Genomic DNA, 22,018 nt, shown 5'->3' with positions numbered 1-22,018 from the left:
GGTAGGAGTGGTGGTAATAACTTGGATTTCAGCTTCAGTGTCTTATGCCCTAAATCTAATTCTGTATTCAGATGGTTTTCAAAGCTGACAACAATACAAATCTGAGAGAAGACTAACTACTTTTTTGGCATGGAAACAGACAATCTGGAAGTCATTAAATATGAGCAGAAATACCAGCTACAGTATTAGCAATTGTCAACAAAACAATAGTGTTGGCCTACTACTGTGTGCATGTATGTAAATGAGTATGTGTGTATAAGCATGCACAGAGGGACATGAGTGACTTATCTGGGACAGGGACATCACAGGGAACAACAGCGGTAGAAATTCAATTTTCTGGTGGCCATAGAAGAGGGAACAAGAGCGTGACTGAATAGGTGTGACTGCAAAGTGTTTCCTTTAATACAGCCAAGATCACACAATGCACAGAAGAACAGGCCGCCAGGAAAAGCCTTCCTGCTGACATTGTTTTATGTCTTAAAAAGTGTGAGAATGTGTGTGAGTGTGTGTGTCTAAAGCTGCAGCAGCTGAATTCAGCAGATATAAAGAAGCACTGTCGTGTCACTCAAAACCAGAGGGAGAGAAAAAAAGAGAGAAAGAAAGTGCAGAGAACAAAGAGGAAGCAGAGCTGGAGCATGGCCATTAGTTAATTGAAGAGGGTAGCGGCTATTGTACAATGTTTTATCACTTATAGAGTATATTTTCTTATTTAGTTTTGTCCTAGTAGTCATATTGAAGTGTACCTCAGCTACTGCACTAGTGCACTGAATCATAAAAGACATCAACACTGCTGCTGGACTGCTTTGCTATTGGGGGAAACTTTCAAGCATGTTGCACCTCTGACCACACCCTAACTAGTGATGTCACAGCAGGTGTTGTCCATCAGCTATCAAAGGCAAAACACCTGTTGTAGCATCACTGTTTGGGACGCAGCCAAAAATGCTACATGTAGGGGGAGCTCAAGCCTTTCCCATCATGCCTTGGACAACGGGCAGGGGAAAACCCAGGACACTGACATTCAAAACCAATTTACAGTTTCCGGTCAGGATGGGTCATCATCAGCATGGGCCACTGGCTACTTACTGGTAAATTCTGTGAGTGGTATTGAGGATGACAACCCTATTAGCCACTGTGGGCGGTATGAATATTTTGAATGCATACTGTTGAACTATGATGCAGCGATGGATCACAGCTTACATTTACAGCAAAACATCCTGTACTCAAAATTAAAAAGCAAGCCTCGGAGAGACAAAGCCATGTCTCTTCTCTTGAGTGTGAGACACTAAAAACTTGCCAGCTTCCCAACGATATGTAAACACACAGTGAGAGTAGCGGGTAGCTCCAAGAAAATACAAGAAAATACTGTAATTTTTCTTTGCCCCAGTAGTCATTCTTCAAAGTGTATACTGAGAATATCTATTAGGGGTGTTTGGAAAAGGCAGAAAAATAAATGCTGACTTTCTACCCAGAACTTTGTGTAGACACACAATTTCATGCTTTTACAGGACCTTGCAGCATCACTTGGGTTACAGTTTCAAAGCAAAACTGTGCATTACAGATAATTCAGTAGGCATCATGTCTGGGTTTATTTTTGTCAAAGTTATAATGCAGCTGAGGACTGCTTTGAGAAGTTTGCTCAGGTGCTAGTCATTTTGGAAAGAAGCTTTGACATCTGAGATGGCATGGTGGGGATGTCGGACTACTTTTGGTATCATCATGGCTGCAGGTGTGCAGGGTGAAAAAAACAGGGTGGCATTATCACACATTCTCAGTGTGTGTGTGTGTGTGTGTGTGTGTGTGTGTGTGTGTGTGTGTGTGTGTGTGTGTGTTTGGGGCTGGTGTAATCGTGGTAACAACTACATGGGCTCTTCTCATTCCCTGTAAGAGCAGCGCTCTCCCACCACAATGTACTGACAGTTATGGTAATGGAGAGTGGAGAGCAGCTTCTCTTGAGAGGAAACTTGTCCGGGAAGTGCAGTGTTGCAAAGTGAAAGAGTAGTGCAAATGTGCAGCCAAGGATAAAGGATGTCCCTTTCGGTTAACAGTTCTAGACTTATTAAAAGTCCAGAGGTCACTATAATGTCCATAAGTATTGATTAGAAATGTTATTTGGAATCACAACAATACATACAATAACCCAGGGTTCAACAATAAGGGTGGCCCGATGACCCGGGGCAAGTAGAACGCCACGTCGGGCAAGTAAATATAACAATGCACTTGGCCGTTGGGGCATCATTGTATCATAATCATTTGATTTAAATGTGCTGTGACAATCAAGAATTGAGTTGGCACTTGATGCTTTTGACTTATTTTTTTACTTTTTTTTGTTGACATTTTTGACAGGTGTTTTTTTACTCTTTGACAGGGTTGACATGTTTTTCGATATTTTTTGACATTTTTTTGACGGGGTATTTTTCAAAGTTTTTTTTCAATGCTTTTCCTCGAAAAAACAAAATAGTATAGGGACCAGAAAAAATTGAATTAGGGCAAGTTGATTTTTTACCTTAGCGTTGAACCTTGAATTACCACATCTGCAGATACAAACAACACTGTGGTACAATAACTACAATCAACATAAAAGCACATATTTGCTTATATGATTTGATTTTGATGATATGATGATTTATCTGTGTGCATTATTATTATGTCAGTATTGCCAAAATGGGAATGAAACAATAGTCTTGTTATATGTTTGCATGGTTGCATAAACTGACAATTCCTGTAACGATCATGAGGTTTTTCCTAAAATAATAATGGATTTTCATTTAGAAATGATTGTTCCCAGTCTACAGGTAAATCTCTATGGCAATTATACTTGCAGTGCTTCAAGCATTCTTGTCAGATCTGGTGGAAAGAAACAAACCAATGAACTGATGGCGCTGGGTGAAAACAAAAATAGGTATATTGTGTGACTCCAGTGGTCCTGATGAGTTTTTATGCTGTCAAAAACGAGCTATGACTAGTTTCATTTGCACAAGAACACAGATGTCTGTTTGGTTATTTAGTAACTGCAAGATTTGATCAAAGGAACCACAGTGGATCTGGCTTGCATAACTATGACAGTGTAAACCATTTGAATTAGTGACTTTAGATAAACACATACCTGCTGCCTTTAGCTGAAAGGGAAATCCTTCAAGCTGCTGTGTGTGACAATCGCTGGAAAGTATTAAACACTGCCATAATGAAACTTTGATAAAACTGTATTATTTTTTTGTGCAATTACACGTTTCAACTGGGTGCTTCTGCAGCTACTCAGGCCGTGGTTACACTTGTCTTTTTTCTTCTAAGATTTTTTTTTGGGCTTTTTCCGCCTTTATTTGACAGGACAGCTAGGTGAGGAAGGGGAGAGAGATGGGGATGACATGCAGGAAATCGTCACAGGTCGGAATCGGACCTCTGCGTCAAGGCATAAACCTCTCAGTACATGTGCGCCTGCTCTACCACTGAGCCAACCCGGCCACGCACTTTTTAATGACTTTTGTGATCAGATATGCCAGATCAAGTGTAACCACGGCCTTAGTTAAGCGAGTCAAAACTACTGAACAGTCACAGGTGATGACATATGTAACCCTTTTCTCACAGTTTGTCAGCCGGGTAAAACTACAGATAAAGAGGATTTATATAATTACAAGAAAAAAAAGTTATATTCCTCACATTAAACTTTCAACAGAATGGCGTAACAGTTCACTGTGAAACAGTTGTATCAGATTATATATATAGTCACTGTCAGCTTTATTAAAAACTCTATTTTTCAGGATATGCTTATTGTAGTGACAGTATCTTCCACTGGGTGAACTGGTTTCAAAAGCACCCTCTGCCGTCGTAGGTTTCCTTCCTATTATGGCACTGACATGCATTGATTTTTACTTTACTCCTCAGGATCTGTTAATATTACCTGTAATTATATATCAACAATAGACAGATACCAATAGAGTTTATATCTTTTCATTACCAAGAAGAATAATGGAAGTGAATGGAGCTGGGATACTGGGAAGACTGGGGCAAAAGAGAGAGGAGAGAGAGACGCATGGAGGAAGGCTAGATAGAAAGGCGGAGTGTGTTGATGAAGAGAGAAATGGGGTTAATGTATGAAAGAATGTGTTTTTTCAGGGAGGAAACGGGAAAGCCATGGCTGCAGGGTCTGACAATGTCCCAGTTTTACTACTGTGCCAGTATCTCCTGTGGCTCTCCAGCACATTTCCACCCAGTTGATTAATGCTGCCATCACAACCATCGCCAGCCTCTTTGAAGACTGAAAAAAAAAATACTATGATGATCCACATAAGACTTTTGTTCAATGCTGCACTCAGTTTTAGCCTAGTTTTAGTCTTGATTGCCTAAGACAAAAGTTCTAGGACATGATGGCATGACAGTGGAACTAGGCCATGACAGGACACTGCTGTTCAGGTTGCTCTGTGACAAATTACATTCATGGTGGGACAAATGGTTTGTGTCACTTCTTTAAGTTATCAAAGTTATCAAATTATGGTTATGGTATCAAAAGTATCAATTTGGAGTTGACTTTAACTTCAATTTTCATGAGCAGAAATGATTTCCTCCCAAACATATAGAATCACATTTTTTTTTTTTTTTTTTCTGAATGGACGAGGTTTCTCTTGTGCAGCTTTTTGTGCGTCAGAATGATAAGGCACTAAACATTCCATACTCACTTCAACAGTAACAATACATACTTTCTTTATTGATTACTCTGTACGAGCAGCATTTTTTTAAACTTTTTGTTTAACCCCTTAAAGTCCAGAGAACTCAACTTGCACATGTATTTTTTTAAAGATTCTTTTTTGCTGGCTTTTCCCTTTATTTGAAAGTGGATAGATATGAAAGGAGGAGAGAGATGGGGTATGACACGCAGCAAAGGGCAGCAGGTTGGATTCGAACCCCACGCCGCTGCAGGACTCAGCCAATGTGGGGCGAACGTGCTTACTGGGTGAGCTAGAGGCCGCCCCAACTTCCACATGTATTTAAAAAACAAAACAAGATTCCTTCTGACACTGTGGCTATGAGGCTGAAAACCGCATATTGCACTTTCATTCCCTGTGTATGAAAATACTAAACGCTAAATGCAAATGACCATGGCACACGCACAGACGCACAGGCGCACAGGCGCGGCACACACACACACACACACACACACACACACACACACACACACACACAGGCAGAGGAAGCAAAAACATATCTTATGAAAGCGAGACAGAAAAGAAAAACGTCAAAAGAAAATGCTTCAAAAGGAAGAACAAAACTGAGTACACAATGAGCCAGGAGATATAATCGTGGTTATCATGATGATGACAATGAGGAAATAAATGTATTTAATTCCAGTTCTGACAAGAATTTCTGATATTGTTTGATTTAAAGATGATGACGGCAGTAGATACAGTGCAAACAATGTTTTTGTCATAGGTGCAAATGGCAAGACAAAAAAAAAAATACTACTCATTATTTAACTGAAGTAGTCTCTGTGTGAAAGACATAACCCTAAAAATAGATATGGTCAAGCTGCAAGGCTGTTTTTCCCAGTTTCAACAAAAGACTGTTATTGGGCATGTCACGAGGGTTCCCGATGGCAGTGATATGCAGCTTGTGCCAGACAACAGCATGATGACCAATGGTGTTTTAATAGAGCTGGCAGGACTGGGCAAAGGGAGCTCGAGATGAGTTTGGACCTCGGCCAGCTTTCTGAGGACTGATGAAGAAAATGAATGGAGAGCTGAATGGAGAAGTGGCTGCAATCATTCCCAAGAAGTCTCTCTCCAAGAGGACAAACATCACTCAAAGACAGAGATGAGAGTATTGAAAAAGAGGGAGCGTAGAAAGGAGAAAACTAAAGATGAAAGAGATGACAGTGATGCACAGCGGTAGAGCAAGACACTGAGGGCTTTAGTACTCCAAGAGAACTAACTGTTTGTGGCAGTTCAATAAGATGATACAATATCGAAACACATCTTCTATTATTAGATGTCCACCTGTGTTTGATTAATGTGTGATTATAGCTTTTACATTGTAATTTGCTATGTTTTAAAGTAATATGCTAGTCTGCATTTTCTGTTAACGAGGCACTCGACTAATTTTACTGTACACATGACGTTCAGTTAACTTAACTATTGAGCCTGTGAGAATAGTTCAGCAGTGTCTTTTGTGGCAATAACCCTGATAATGTAATCGCTTGGGCTTAGACGCTACATTCTTTTAGTAGAAATCCTGTGTTATGCATTGGGGTTGAGGAGTGAGAAGACCTGATGTTGTACTAGGCAGGGAAGGGGCTATTGAGTTGCATTATGGGAAATGTATCCAGTGTTTTAGGGGCTTGACTCATACTTGAGACTAGTTAAAAAGCTGCGATTTTGACCATTCTTTTTTTATTCTGACTTTTGCAAGTCCATTAATTTAATGAAAGTGCATACTAAATCGCTGTAATGCCACATTAAACTTAGCTTGGAAAAATGAATGAGAGTTGCTATGTGCATTCTTCCTTTTTTAAATGTAGCCTAGTAACTTTGAACAGTTCTGCCTTTTTTCCAGTGCGGTGTTTTGCTGGTTTAGGGTAGTTTGACATTTAAATGACGGTTGATGCTGTAAATATGAGCATGCTTTTTCACTGTCATGCTTTCTTCTCTAGTTACACAGATGTCATGGTGTATCATAGATCACTATTGCGGGTTCCGAGGACCCCCATAAATATTTGAGGGGGTTCCAGGAGGTCCCCAGCAAAAAGGGGAATCATTTATTTATATATCTATATATTTTGAATAATTCCATCCATTAGTAACACAATTGCAGAACGTATGACTATTTTGGTCATAGGTTTTATACACTTTCTGTAATAAAACATCTAAAAGCATAACTCCTGTCAGATGAGTGTCCCTGGGACAAAATCTTATTAAATGGGGGTCCGTGGTCCAATTTGTGTCAATGTAGGGGTCCTTAATGTGAAAAATGTTGGGAACCACTGGTGTATTGTACTGGCATATGTAACGCAAACGCTTAATGCAATTGACTTATACAGTGTTATCAGCAGGTGGTTGTGATAAGCACCTTACACTAAGAGCCAGCAAAACACACTTTATCCTCACACTGGGCTTCTCTTTAGAGTTTCCTATTAAGAAGCTCACACATACTCTCTCGCATACTGGTACAGGCTCCCTGAAGAAGTAAGTGGCAAGCTGTCTCTGAACATGAATGGCACTGGAATACAAAGAAAAAGGGCTCAAACTAGTTGCTTACAGAGCAAGAGAGGATTTGTTCTTTAAGAGAAAAATTCACACAGTCTACCCAAAAGATAGATGTTTGGCCTTTTTGCCTTTTGGCATCTTCTGCATATTACCATACTACTGACTTGTAATTCAAATGTTCAAGATTACAGTCATCTCTAACTACTGTAATCTTGTGCCTACAAATCATTACCACATTAGGTGTGACATTTGATTCATTGCAATAACTGTAAACAAACAAGACCATCGCCAAGGACACCGGCAGCCTTTACAGTATATTTTATACTAGTGATCCATTTGTAAATGTTTCTGAAATTCCTATATAACTTAAACAAATTCCATGCATTTTTTTTATCTGGAACACAGGATGTCAGGAAAACTTCACTTTTACAAGCACAAACATTTTGCTAAACATCAACCCCTTCCTCTTTTGTCAAGTAGAGTATAATTAGTAGAATTATTTAATACTGATGAGCTCCAGACTGGTCTGTGCATGTTACCATGACAACATGTCTCTGTTGACTCTCTCTCTCTCTCTCTCTCTCTCTCTCTCTCTCTCTCTCTCTCTCTCTCTCTCTCTCTCTCTCTCTCTCTCTCTCTCTCTCTCTCTCTCTAGGTGACACTTAATTGCAAGAATAAACAGGTCTGAGGTCAGAGATTTAGTGGCTGTACAATATCAAGTACCTGAGAGAATGGCAGTCAGCTTAGTGTCTCTGGAAAGAGTAGCCTAAAGCTTTTCACATTTAAGAGCAGAGGAGTTTGAGTGTCCCAGTGTTTCCATTGTTCCCAGTTTAAACAGAACACAGCCGGACAGAGGGTGGTATTTGACCTCGCTTCACACTGCTTACATAATCCCTGTCCTGAAGGGAGAAAACTGCCAGATCCCTCCTATACACTCACATACATACGCCAGACCCCAAGCCAAAAATGCACTACATAACTGTCTTGAGGCTTTTGCATTTTCCTTCCAACATTCCCTGCAAACTACCTTTCCTTCCAACATACTACCATGACCCGCTACACACCACTTAAACACACACACACACACACACACACACACACACACACACACACACGCACACACAAACACACACCAACCAAAATCTTCTTTAACACATAAAACAGCCAAACAACACACACATGCACATGATGATTTATTCGCATAGTACATAATACATAGCACATTAATTTCTAAGTCCACATACAAACCACCACCACCACCACATACTAAGCCAACATGCATGTGCCAATTCAAATAAGCACATATAGCACACATAGCGCGCGCGCGCACGCGCACACACACACACACACACACACACACACACACACACACACACACACACACACACACACACACACACACACACACACACACACACACACACAGCCAGGAGTGGATGTTTGGACACAGACGTCAGAGTGGAAAGCTGATCACAGTTGTCCTGCAGCCATGAATACTGTGGATCAGAGTGTGTCCCTAAATAACCTCAAAAGTTCTTATCTGACCCAAAAAAATGAATATGCATGCAGCACACATTTCAGACAAATGTCATATTTATCCTCAGTGGAAATAAAACATTATTATTACAATATTCCTGTAGTCACGATTTGTTATGAGTCTTACTCATTGGTGAGTTTATGGTGGCCATATGGTCGTCCACTAGCACTGCAATAATATTCCTATAATGTTCATGTTCCTGCTCCTATTATAGATGTTGCTTGGTATGTTTTTGTTGATATCATATTAAGGATATTTTAACACCTAGACTATTAGACTATTATGTGATTCAAAACAAATCTTCTAATTATTACAAGAGTTTCAATGATTTAATACCTCATACAGTATGTGAGAAAAATGTTTGGAGTCTCTATTGCCCTTTTCTATACTTTATAAGTGTAGTTAAAGTCCAAGACAAACTGCTGAAAAGTCCAGTTAACACATTTCAGAGAGCAAATTATTGTTAAGTTTACAGAAAAAGTCCTCTAGGAGGAACTGAACTACCTCCGAAAGTTCATTCAGTCCTACGGGCAAAGTAAAAAAGAGGGGAAAGGAATGACTTCACAAAGATCCATAAACACTGCTGGTGATGAATTGAAGTTGAGTGCTGTGAAAATGAACAGCAGGTCCATGAAGAGGAAGACCTGTATTTGCTGCCATGTTTCCAAATTCTCTTCAGATGTGTGTGTATCCGTATATGTGTCTGTGACTGTGTGTATGTACACTGATCTCTGTTCTCTACTCTCGCCAAGACTCTGTTTCCTGCCAAGTCTAAAGTGGGTGGTGGGTGCATTTCAACATCTCTCCATTACAGAGAAAGATGAGGAGGAGGTGGAGGAGGTGGAGGAGGCGTTTCTGCAGCAAGACAGGAAGGAACTGTAGTGTATTAACACACAGGCATACACACACCTGCACTGCCTGACACCTGGAGTAACCACAGTGTATTTCCATGAATCTCTTCCCCCAAGAGAGCCGCTCCACTTCTTCAAGCACATCACCGGTGGAACCTCATCTGTTATTAGAACAGACACACACATTACGTCGCATGCTGCTGCAGGAGTCAGCAGACTCTCAACACCAAAGTAAAACTATCTGGAGTCACAAGCTATGACTCAAACACTTTTCCTACATTGCAGAAAACTGTTTAAAGCAGCTTGGGGTAATTTTACACACTGACAGTCCCAGATGGTAGCAGGGGGTTTACCTCTGGTTTGGTCTGAATGTTTGCTGGTTTCATTAGCCAGAAAACAAGTAATGGGATGCCAGTGCAGAAGCTGTGACTTTCCCACCAGAAAGTGGCACATGAATGCACGCCCACATCGGACAGGATTCTAGATGGCACACTAATTATAAAGTTGCTTCACACAACATGGCACGCGTCATTGTTTCCTCTGTTGTCCAAGAAACTGCTTATTTAAAAAACATTGATTTTAATTGGCAACATTGGTGACCTACAACGTGAAGCTAATTCTACTGTTGCCCCTCATCCAGTCGCTCTTAACGAGGAGTGTAGAAATGTAAAATCTCTTTCACTCACTTGAAGTCGAGCATGAATTTGAATTCTCCTCTCTTTTTGTGTGTTTGGAAATGTACACTTAATGAGACGCGCAATTTCTGTGGTGCGCTACCGACTGGAGTACGTCATAGCCCTGTATATATGAATATTGACGTTGTAAGATGTTTTTTCGCCTTTTTCAACAAGTCCACATAGCGTTGCATATCTACCATTAGAGACATTTGACCAGCTAACGGCGTCGGCCCCAAGCTGGTTAACTGCCTGTATGGCTGTGAATCAAAGTGATATTTTCATTGTCTTTTAGTGACCAATCATATTGCAAGTACAGACGTTGTCAGTCATCACCAAAAATTCATGGCATGGGGGCTGCTAAAACTGCAGAAAAATAATAGCACTTATATTCCTTCCTTTTCATAATTATAATTTATACCAAATAAGTACACAAGTCAAAACAAACACCAAGGATATATATGATGAATTTGAATTGCTGTGCAACTTCAAATGTCTAAAACGTGATGACAAATCTACATGTTTTCATTGCATGTTCATGGTTTCAATTTCAACCTCAAAATATGCCACCGTTCCTCTGTCTGAAATGTATTGGTTTAACTAGAGGCCAGTGACATCTCACCCTCATCTCCATAGTAACAATAGGACATTGAGTGACTTTGACGAGTGAGGGGGTTAACCCTTAACCTAATGTGTGTGTGTGTGCCCATGTGTGTACTAGTGCAACTGGGGGATGGGATTGACGGGATTCCACCCATACACCCGTGGGAATGGCAGTCAAGCTCCAAAGCTTGTTTAGGCTTTAACCCCCATTACACATCAACCCCCCAAACTAAACAATACACATACACACACACTCTATCTCATTACACCATCACCCGAGCTATAAGCTGCCCTCGACCGCCATCCTGCCTACATCCATCAATCTACCATCTGACCCACCTCCTTCCATCTCCATATCTGAGCAGGATGATAAAGGGCCAAGGATGAGACTGACGCGAGATGACATCACCCAGCTTTAGGGCAACATGGACACAAATAGTGAGGGAACACTGATATGTAAGAAAAGAAAAGAAAAAAGAAGACATACTAGGAACATATTAGCTGGTCAGATGACGGCACGATTTCGAGTGAACGGGATTGATCACCCTCTGTCAAAGAGAAGGAGGAGAAGGAGGCTTGCTCATTTTGGCATTGCTGCATTATCACATTATATTATCAATACATAGTCAGAGCTGTCTTTTGATTCCGATTCAAGATTAGCGGGGCTAGCAAGCAAGTAATTTCATGTTTCTTGGATAATATTCCACTAAGTCCACAACTTGCAATACACAGATCCAGTTTTTACCACAAGCTGATATTACCAGGGGCCTGTTTCACAAAAGCAGAATATATAAATCCAGGATAACTGATAAAGCGAGGCTTGACCTAGTCTAATCTGTGCATCCTGGCTTGGTGCGTTTCACGAAGGCCAAGCCAGGCTGAGGAGGAGCGACTAGGTTGAGCCAGGCTGAAGTAATTCAGATAGATGCGCGTCCACGGCTTTCCTCAAAAGACCGCGAGGTCGATCACAGATTTACTGATGCCAAAATGGAGAATACGCATTGTACAGACTTTATACAGAGTGAGCAGCAGCTTCTTGTGGAAGTATGATGACGCAAAACACTTTATTTGTATAAAAATAAAAGAAACAGCCACTGTAATAAATATGTAAATGTAATGTGGAAAGCGTAGCAGACGATCACGGACCGACCGCGTAAGCAGCCTAAATATACATTAACTGACCACTGCTCTGAATTGAAACCGTCATAATCATTCCATTCAATGATTAGGCTACTAATCATTTGCACAAATTAACAGTTGTACTCTTTGCCTTAAAAGTAAGCAGAAGATAATGTTACTCAGGAAATTTACCATGAAGATCAATTTTCTACGCTAGAATATGATGCGTAAATATCTCTTTCACTCTGTTCCATCCCTCACAAGTCATATTAACTTCCACTGCTCACTTTTAAGGCAAAGTGTACAACTGTTAATTTGTGCAAATGATTAGTAGCCTAATCCTTGAATGGAATGATTATGACGGTTTCAATTCAGAGCAGTGATCAGTTAATAGCTATATTTAGGCTACTTACGCGGTCGGTCCGTGATCGTCTGCTACGCTTTCTCTCGTTGTTTCATTACAGGACGAGTTTCCTTCTCTACATAGTATATGCCTTGCTCCCTTGTATATATGGACATAGACATGAATGGAACAGAGTATATTCATCAGTTATTTCCCCCCTAGCAAAATAAAAGGTCAAAAATCATTGAGGTGTCCTCTCCCTGTTGTTACATGAATGTACAGTAGCCTACATCACTAGCTAGTTACTGGTCCAGTAAACTAAGACTATAATTTGGGCAGGATTGTACAATTAGGATATGTTCTTTAAATTGTACAGTCCTCCCAAATTATAGTCCCAGTTTACTGGACAACACAAACTGTGTGCTAAGAATGCAAAATACAATGCACATGGAAGCTGAACAAACATGATCCTTATTGTTAAAGAATTTAAAAAAAATAAATCAACTAAAATAATTCAAGGTGCATTGGTCAACTATAGAAATGTACAGCATTGTATGTATTGCCCTTAGTAACAGACTTCATTTAAAACACATTTGAAATGTTATCAGCCTTTTCTAATTATCTCAACAACTGTCATAATATATTCATCAAACTTCTAACAACAATATGAACAGCAGTCTTCATACAGCAATATAACAGTAACAATGACTGTCACATGAATAATTATTTAAAAAAAATAATGGTCACAACTTCAAATAGGCTAATAACATTACTTAAATGAACAGCAATATGCACCTGTTGTATTTTAATCCAGGCTGATAACAATAGGGTAAAACCACTGCTGGGTGATCAGAAAAGGCTCCAGGATTAAATAAATTTCTGGCTGTTAGCCTGGTCGGGAGCAGGCTAGCTGTTAGCCTGGCTGTTAGCCTGGTTGGGAGCAGGCTAGCTGCACAGAATAAATCTCCATGGTGATGTATGTGCCTCCGCTTTCATGAAACCGAGTCAAAGCTAAATTCATCCAGGATAACGGGGAAATCCCAGCTTAATCCCTTATCTTGGTTTTGGGAAACAGGCCCCAGGCCTTTAAATCAGTAAAATAAACAAAATTACCTTAATCATATTTGGCCTAGCTGTTGCCGTCATCCTACATAAAATACACCAGTTGCCAGTGAATCTACTGACAATTTGATTGAATACTTCCTGTTTATACAATATCTTTAGTACCATCCTGTATTTCAATGGAGAAAAACAAATGCACTTTCAGATGCTTTTCAAGGCACATAAGAGTAACATTCAGAACAAACATTAACACAACAACACAGTGAATTTTGGCAATCAAAACAGCTTAAACTACAAAATGTTGAACGCTGGCCATGGGCAGCTTCATTGCAAACCATTCATAATTCAATTGTGCCCTGTGTCTTCTAGGGAAAGTATAACTGGTAAACAAAAATACAAGGATAGAAGATGAATGCGTGCCATTTCTCTACATACACAAAACAGCATATTTCCCCAAGAGATCCGACGGACGCAGAGAGTATTCGGCTAGTTTTAACTACTCCTTAAATGGCAGGGCTCGCACGTGTGTGTTTGTTTCTATGTGTGTGTGTGTGTGTGTGTGTGTGTGTGTGTGTGTGTGTGTGTGTGTGTGTGTGTGGAAGAAAGCTTCATTATGTGGTAACACTGAAATTAATTAAGTTCTCTTCACATGAACATCAGAGAAAAAGCAAGAACAAGATGAGAAAGAATGACTAAAAGAGCGACAGAGGAAAAGGATGTTTGTGCATTGTGTGTTCGTTTAACAATCTGGGCTGAAAAGTTTGAGAAGGCAGAGAGAGAAACACAAACAGAGAGATATTCTCAGACTTGAGAAGATGAACTGTGCATGTACAGTGTCAGGCCTTCGTTTAGTATTCATGAAGTGAGAGGGTAATGTCTAGGTAATGACTGCGAGCTTGTTGTTTACTGCCACAGATCGGCGGTTTATAACACTAATGAATGTGAATGAATGTGCATGCACGTCTGTGCGCCAGCGTGTGTGTTTGTGTGTGAGAAGAAACATAATAAAATGAGGCTTTCTCACACTGTGTTATTGTAAAGGTGTGGGAGATATCAAGATAAACTATTAATGGAGCTGTAGAGCATGCAGAGAGAGAGAAAGAGATGTGTGTGTGTGTGTGTGTGTGTGTGTGTGTGTGCCCGCCCTTGTTACAATATAACACAAAAGACAGGTTCAAAGGATCATTACAGGTATTTCCTTTTTGGAACCCCCACCCAATACTTACACACACACACACACACACACACACACACACACACACACACACACGTAGGAATGACAGGGCACAGCAACGTCTCACTCTAGAGATGAAAGCAGATGGCGTCGTTGCTGCTGTAGTTTCCGTGGTAACCTCAGGCATCACCACAGCGAAATCCAGGTAAATACAGGTAGGTGAGAAGATGAAGGGTTGGGATCATAATGACACACTGCTTTGATGGGAACTGGACAGGAACTACCCATGTGCAGTGATTCCTTCTGCGGGAACACAGCGAATCTGACTGCAGTAGATGTGACAGAAAGGCATAAAAGTTGTGTTAATCCAGCCAGTGCACATACCTCTGTTTATTTCCTGTTTTCCAGTCCAGTCCACACTAGTCGATTGTCGAACTCATACAATCCAATATTCCAGTCAAATTTGCTGTGTTCCCTCAGAAGGAATCACTGCACACGGGTAGGCACTTGTAATGACATTTCGAGCATGTTTAGAGGTTAAAAGCACGTTTAAAACTTGCCCTGTTTAAGCCTGTTGGGTGCTAACGCTAGCAGGGGGATAACTCGGAGTAGGCAGCACCGATTGTTTTAGTTTTTCTTGCTACTGACAGCACTCCAAATTTCCAAACAACAGAGCTACGTGTTGAAATCGACCGGAATTCTCCTTTAAGGCCATGACTTGGCAAGAAATGTGCAGGATGACAGAGCCGCAATTAAAACAGGAAGAACACTCACTTTAAAGAGTACATACCTCCACCAAGGCTGCATATTTCTCCAAATTTGTTATGTCAATGATGAAAATGTTTTACATGTGTGTTGATTGAATCAATGGATGCAGTCAAATACACAAAATAGACAATCATGGCATACATGTGCCAGATTTCTGTCTGACAAGGCACAACTACTTGATGAGAAAGTAGAAAATATGTTTAAAAATGCCTTATCTTACAAGGTTGAGAAATACTTTTTTTTACAACTAATAACTTTAGGCCTAACATTTCACAAACATAAATTGAAATCTGATGACACAACTTTGGGATATCCAGCTAACAAACAAACAGACCAACAGGACTGGACACATAACTCATATGTGTCATAAAATGACTAGGAGGCAAATAAGGTTTTTGCAATCAACATTCTGCATTTTGGTTTATTTTCATGCTCATATGCCAAGAATCAGAATGAGGATTGGATTAAAAACAGAATTGATCAGCAGCACTGCAATCAGAATCATAATTGATAGCACTATAATAATACCAAAAAGTGTCATGACAGAGACTCAGCATGAGTTCAAGCTGCATCATTTTGTTTGGCTGACAGACTAAACTGAGACTGGTGCCTGATAAACATATTGTCCTAATCCAAATTTTAAAAAAACACTACATTTCTCACAAATGTATTGCAGGTCCATTATTTAGTTTAAATGACACTGTTACATTGTTAAAACACAGCTTTTGTTTGCATACTGTGTGTCTTCACACTACTGTCTGTAAACGGGGGAGCACGTGGCAAGTCATCTCTGCAACAGATGATGTACAACACTGCAGCTGATAAGAGGGACTAGTTAAGGGGTTAACAAAGTCATCAGCTGCAAACAGGCTCAACAGTTCTGCTTTGGGGTAAAAGAGGAAAAACTAAGACGTAAAAATCTACGAAACAAGCAATTAAACACTTGAATTTTTGACCCAGTCCCTGATTTAACACAGAAAATAACACTAAATAGGTACTGTATGGTGAAATATTCCTGAGAAAATGGAAGCTATTTATTTGTGTTAAGGTTATTTTATGCAGGTATTTTAGTTGACCAGCAAATTGTCTGTTTCTGAGAAGTTAACTTCACACGGTGCTTGGCAAAAAAAAGTAACTTGTTTTGGTTGAAAGCAGAAGGTTGGCAACAAAGGCTCAAAGAGCACAAACAGCAAGGGATTTCAGCATGTCTGCCTCTTTTATTTCAATAGCAACAAATTCATGTTCATTTACAACTCTTAACAAATGATGTAGAGTGTTGTGTTTGACCCATGTGACTCCTTCAATAACTGTGTGTGTGTGTGTGTGTGTGTGTGTGTGTGTGTGTGTGTGTGTGTGTGTGTGTGTGTGTGGTGGTACTGCATTAGTGTGTCACTCAAAGTCAGATTTATCTCCCTTTGCAAGAACCCTGCTCTTTGTGTGCAGGGGAATATACACGCACCCCACTGTTAGAAGAGATCAATTCACACTTTCATCACCAAGCCTCGGTCCCAAGGGAGCCTCGAGGAGACTTGGGCAAAGTGACTGCAGGGGATTGGAGAGGGTAATGGGTTATACAGTAGGTGTGTGAGGGTGTGTGTGTGTGTGTGTGTGTGTGCGTTCACTGGCAATAAAGGCTACAGTACACAGTGAAGTGCTCTCCACATGGGCTCTTAAAACAAACAGACTGGACACCACAAAGACGTGCACTGTGTATATTTTTGTGTGTATGTGTGACTGTGCATGTGATCACATGCATGCATTCCCTCTACGTATGGTTAACACTCTTTCAGTCACACTATTCACACAACTTCTACTGTAATTTTTTTGTAATGGCCCATTATGACATATACAATTCAAATATCATTTTTGTTTATGTTACAGCTTTTCCTGTGGGAGGACTAGCTGCTTTTCTCTGTTTCAAGACACTGTAAAGTGAATCTCTTTGGATTTTAAACTGTTAGTCAAATTAAGACAATCCTTAGGCTCTATAGAAAGTTACAATAAGAATTTGTCTACAAATTAAAAACCCATATTGTCTTTTTTTGTATGTGGGTTTTTTTTCTTCATGTACCAGGCATTAAAATTGCTCTGTAGAGACTGGTAGAGTTCACTGAGTGAATTGAGATGTAGTGTTAAGTGTTAGTGGAAATGTCACTGAGGGTTTGGATTCCTGTTCATCGTCATGAATGACTGACTGCTCACTGCTGCTGCACTTCATCACACCAAAGCGCTCCACTGCTTCAATCAATGGCTAGCTTGCCTGTTAAGTCTTGTTGTACTGAGTGGGTGTGGGGTGAGGGGTGGGGGGGGTGAGAAAGCTGATGGCAATGCTTTTGTTAGCCTGAATGTTCACTGCATCCCTCTTCCTGGTCACATCGCTAAACTCAGAGAAAAAGCTGCTGAGGGCAAACATGAACACACCTACCCACGACCACCCTCATGCACGCTGACAAATCCCATTGCATTTATGAGTAAGCACACAACACAAGCTCACCTTAGACAAATACAGTACACCCGTCTTAACAAGTCACAACATGAAGTATCGAGTCTGGAAATCATGTCTTTTCTTCAAGAAAAGCTGGCAGTGAGGTGAGGTCATGGTCATTTTTTCACATGTGTTTCTTTATGATCTATACTGACACCTCCTCTTCTCCTGTATTGAATATGTGGGAATTTCTTAGCTGCTATCATTTCATAGCATAGGCTTTGCCTATATGTTCATGGACCATCTGTCTGTGCACCTGTCTAGCTGTGAATTTTACTTTAAAAATGTTACTTTAAAAATGTAATTAATGGACTGAAAAAAACATTTGAAAGGTATCTTACAATTAATTAAAAATAAAAGTTGTAAATTGCAGCCCTAGATTTTGCACCTCATAATACCAAAGCTTCTAGGGAATGAAACTGCAATAGAAGTAAGCCTTTCTATCTCACCACAACTGCCTGCCATTTTTGCAAGATTTATGTGAAAGATCCTAGATTCCAATTGGAGGCAAAGTGACAACCAACATTTCTTGCAGCACAGTGCTGACGCTATCACATTTCTTGTCTAATTGCCACATTACAGTGATGTGATTACATCACATCACAGCTACGAGACAAGGCATAGGATGCACTGCATAGGAAGTAAACAAGGCTCTGCATTTCTCTCTCATTGAGCTTGGGTTATGAAACGCCCCACTGCTGCAGCCTGTGGGCAATTGGCGTGGCATGGCAACAACAGTATCACAGACAGGTGACCCTCTCCCTCTGTCTCTCTTCCTCTCTCTCTCGATCAGTCAGTTCAGTTTAATTATATCTCAGTGGTATCAGGAAAGACACCCTCATTATGATACCAAATTAGTGTCACATCAGGGAATATCACAGGCAGAACTGGTGATAATAAAGCAATCAATAGACCACATGCATCAGTCAATGGATATCTGTGTCATCAGCTATGACAAAGCCACAGAAGTTCACCTCTGCTGTTTTCTATCTCTCTGTTTCCATGTTCCATAACTTGGTCTCTGCTACCAAGTTTGTTCCTCTCCCTTGTTATCAAACAATCTATGCTGCAATCAGTATCACTGCGTGAATATTCAGAGCATATATAGTCTATCAATTTACATATATATAACCACACAGCAGCTGGATATCTGTGCAGGCAGCATGCTGAACACACTGTTCCCAATGTCCAGCAACATCAGAGATAAACAATGAGGAATTGGTCTGAACAATTGTCATCAAAATCTTCTTCCACCAAATTCAACTGCTGAACTGGGCAGCAGCGCGCAGTGAGAACCAATCTTAAAGTTGTTACTGTTTTGTGGATGCCGAATTGAAAATGGGCTCTTGACTTTTTGCAAAATGTTAAGTCTTATGGAAGTGTGTGTTTTATGAATAAACAAGGATTCATAAAAGGGTGAAACATTTAAACATTGTTTGGGCACATATGGATGGTGGGAAAGTAACCAACCTTCACAGGGGAGCTCCTGATGGCTACGGGCAGTTCTCTGATCGCACTGCCCGGGGGAGAAGCGGATATCCCGGCTGCGTAGCCTTGCAGCGAGCCCCCGGCCAGGGACTGCCTGCCGCCTACTCCTCCTCCGCTCCCTCGCTGGGGCCGCTGCTTAATACCGTCCAGGAGGCGAACCAGAAGGATGTTAGCCGGCAGGTCGTCCACCCCGCAGTCCACCAGGATGCGGCACTCCGGGCAGCGGAGCTCGTTCCGGGAGCTGACAATGTTTTCCAGGCAGCGGCGGCAGAAGGTATGCTGGCACGGCAGCACCTTGGCCGTGGTGTCCAGGCGCTCCAGGCACACCGAGCACTCCAGTAGATCCAGCAGAGACGAAGACTCGTCCATGTCGGCGGAGAGGGTGAGCATCTGGGCTTCAGTGTCCGTGGGGAAGCCGCGGCGACTGGTTCGTGTACCGTAGAAATGAACCGGGGGCACAGAACATTCTGGGAGGCGGACCAGCGGGAAGCAGCCAACGGACTACCCGCGACAGAGTCCCCGCGCGCTGCGTAGCTACCGCGGTGTTGTGAATGTTCTCCCCTGTACCTCTCTCTCTGTCTCCCTCAACGTGTGTCTCCCCCTCTCTCCAGCAGCTGTGCAGAAAGCGGTGAGGTCACGCTCTCATCATCATCTTCCGCGCGCCGATCAGAACTGCGGCGCGCGCTCACGCACTAGAGACAGATTGATAGAGACTGGGAGAAAGAGAGCGAGAGACCCTACAAACACAGAGACAGGTTAAAAAGGAAACACCATTTCTAACAAACCCGATAGGTTCCTGAAAGGTTTTCTGTCATTTCACCTACTCACAAAGACAAACTAATACAGGTAGCCTACCAGTCATAAATGTAATACATTCGGCTCGGGCGTCAATTAAGCCTCAGCTATGGCGTAGCATACAGTATTTTCAATGACATTACGAAGACGCCGTGAGCCAAGTTTGTGCTTCAGAACAGCTTTCCGGTTGTCTTGCTTGGTTTTGTTTGCTTTCTATGCATATGCATCAAACTTAAACTGACTTTGTATCAATTTATTGTGGTGTCTGTCTTACCGCGTGATACACAGCTGACAGGCGTAGACATCATCTTCATTACCTCAGTAACTATATCCAGCTGAAAAACTGGGCTTTTGGAAAAATTGTTTTTTGGCGACGCCTGGTGGACATCAGCTAAGCTCTTGTTTCTCCTGGTTTGAACAATTGAGATCTCCAAAAGAAAGTTATCACACATTTTAACTTAAAAAGTTCTGTAATATCCCATTACAGGCGATAGACTATAAAGACTACAAGACACAAGACTATTCCTAGAATTATTAGTATTATTTAAAAAAAAAACAATACTTATTCTTGTACTTGAAGGGATTATATAGGATTATTGTAGTCCAGTGAGACCATATTAAACAAAATATACCATTATAAAGTATTATCAGGTAGAATATAACGTGTGATAGGGATAGTATTGGATAATTACTTTAAGGGGGGTTTGCATAGACTCTGAGCTTCGTGTTGTAATTCACAGATACAACATTAGCAGCCATAGATAATATATTAATAGATGACATGCAGGACTTTTTTTGGACAATTGTTGGATAAAAGTAAAAACCTCAGCGTAAATGCTGTCATGTCATGTGATGAACACAACATACCTAAAGGGCAAGGAAGTGTGTGTGTGTGTGTGTGTGTGTGTGTGTGTGTGTGTGTGTGTGCGTGCGTGCATTTGTGCGTGTGTGTGTGTGTGTTGTTTCTCAGCCGTGACTGCAGGCTTGCTTTGCCTGCCCACCTGTTCAGACCTGCTCTACTCTTACATTCAGCCCTAGAGGGGTAGGGAGTGATTGAGCCAAATGTGTGTGTACGTTTGTCCCTGTGTGTGTGTGTGTGTGTGTGTGTGTGTGTGTGTGTGTGTGTGTGTGAGTGTGTGTGTGTGACACACTGTGACGCCTTCCTGGGTGAGAGGTGAGCCTACTATTTACCACCCACGACGAAAACAAGAGGGTGGACTGCTGAGACATACAATGAAAAAAGGGTGTGTGTGTGTGTGTGTGTGTGTGTGTGTGTGTGTGTGTGTGTGTGTGTGTGTGTGTATGTGTGTGTGTGTGTGTGTGGTGTGCAACCCACAGCATTTACACTGATAATTCAGATACTGAAAATGTATGCTGTATTTCATTTCACAACAAAGACCTAAGTCACAGTATTGCAAAGATTGTAATTCTATAATGACAACATTGTGCTATTACCACACACACATACACATTTTGTACGTAAATACCTATCGAGACTGAATGATGGTTCAGATGACAGTTGAAGTAAATGTAACATAATGAAATCTGGCCAAGTCATTAAACCGAATTTAGACTGAAGCGCTTACTAATTTACTCCTGCGGTCCTTGTATACGCTCATATGTGGTATAAAGCTACACAAATCAAAGTAGCTCATATTGACATTTTTCTAGTTGCTTGAATTGCAAAATGACAGGTCACAGTAGGCCCCAAAATCCAAAGAAAACAAGACGTTCAAATGAAGGTCAAGTCTTTTGCAGCAGAGATTGCTAGAAGACTTTTTGCGCCGCTCAGCTCAGCTGTGACACAAAAGTTCCCTTACATTTCATTTACAGAGACCTGCCATTTCTTATAGGTTTCCCCATGGCTGCAGAACATTGCAATGCTACAGCAATTCAGCCACTAAAAACGTGTGTTGTTGTTGTCAAGCC

The 22,018-nt window shown here is 41.1% G+C and overlaps 1 protein-coding gene across 2 annotated transcripts in view; it reads right to left on the bottom strand.

Annotated features, from left to right (window-relative positions):
* Positions 1-20,371, bottom strand: part of LOC144525115 (E3 ubiquitin-protein ligase SH3RF3-like) — a 90,821-nt gene extending 70,450 nt beyond the window's left edge. The window contains exon 1 of one of the 2 annotated variants that reach the window (XM_078261629.1): positions 19,277-20,371. In XM_078261629.1, the coding sequence (XP_078117755.1) occupies positions 19,277-19,684 (408 nt within the window). In that variant the 5' untranslated portion in view covers positions 19,685-20,371. The remainder of the gene's footprint in view (positions 1-19,276) is intronic. The other variant, XM_078261628.1, reaches the window with a different exon arrangement.
* Between the last annotated feature and the right edge of the window lie 1,647 nt (positions 20,372-22,018).

This window comes from Sander vitreus, chromosome 11, assembly GCF_031162955.1.
Source record: "Sander vitreus isolate 19-12246 chromosome 11, sanVit1, whole genome shotgun sequence".
In the NCBI taxonomy this organism is placed as follows: domain Eukaryota; kingdom Metazoa; phylum Chordata; class Actinopteri; order Perciformes; family Percidae; genus Sander; species Sander vitreus.
Note: the sequence above shows the minus strand (reverse complement) of the source record. Positions and strands in the feature narration are given on the sequence as shown.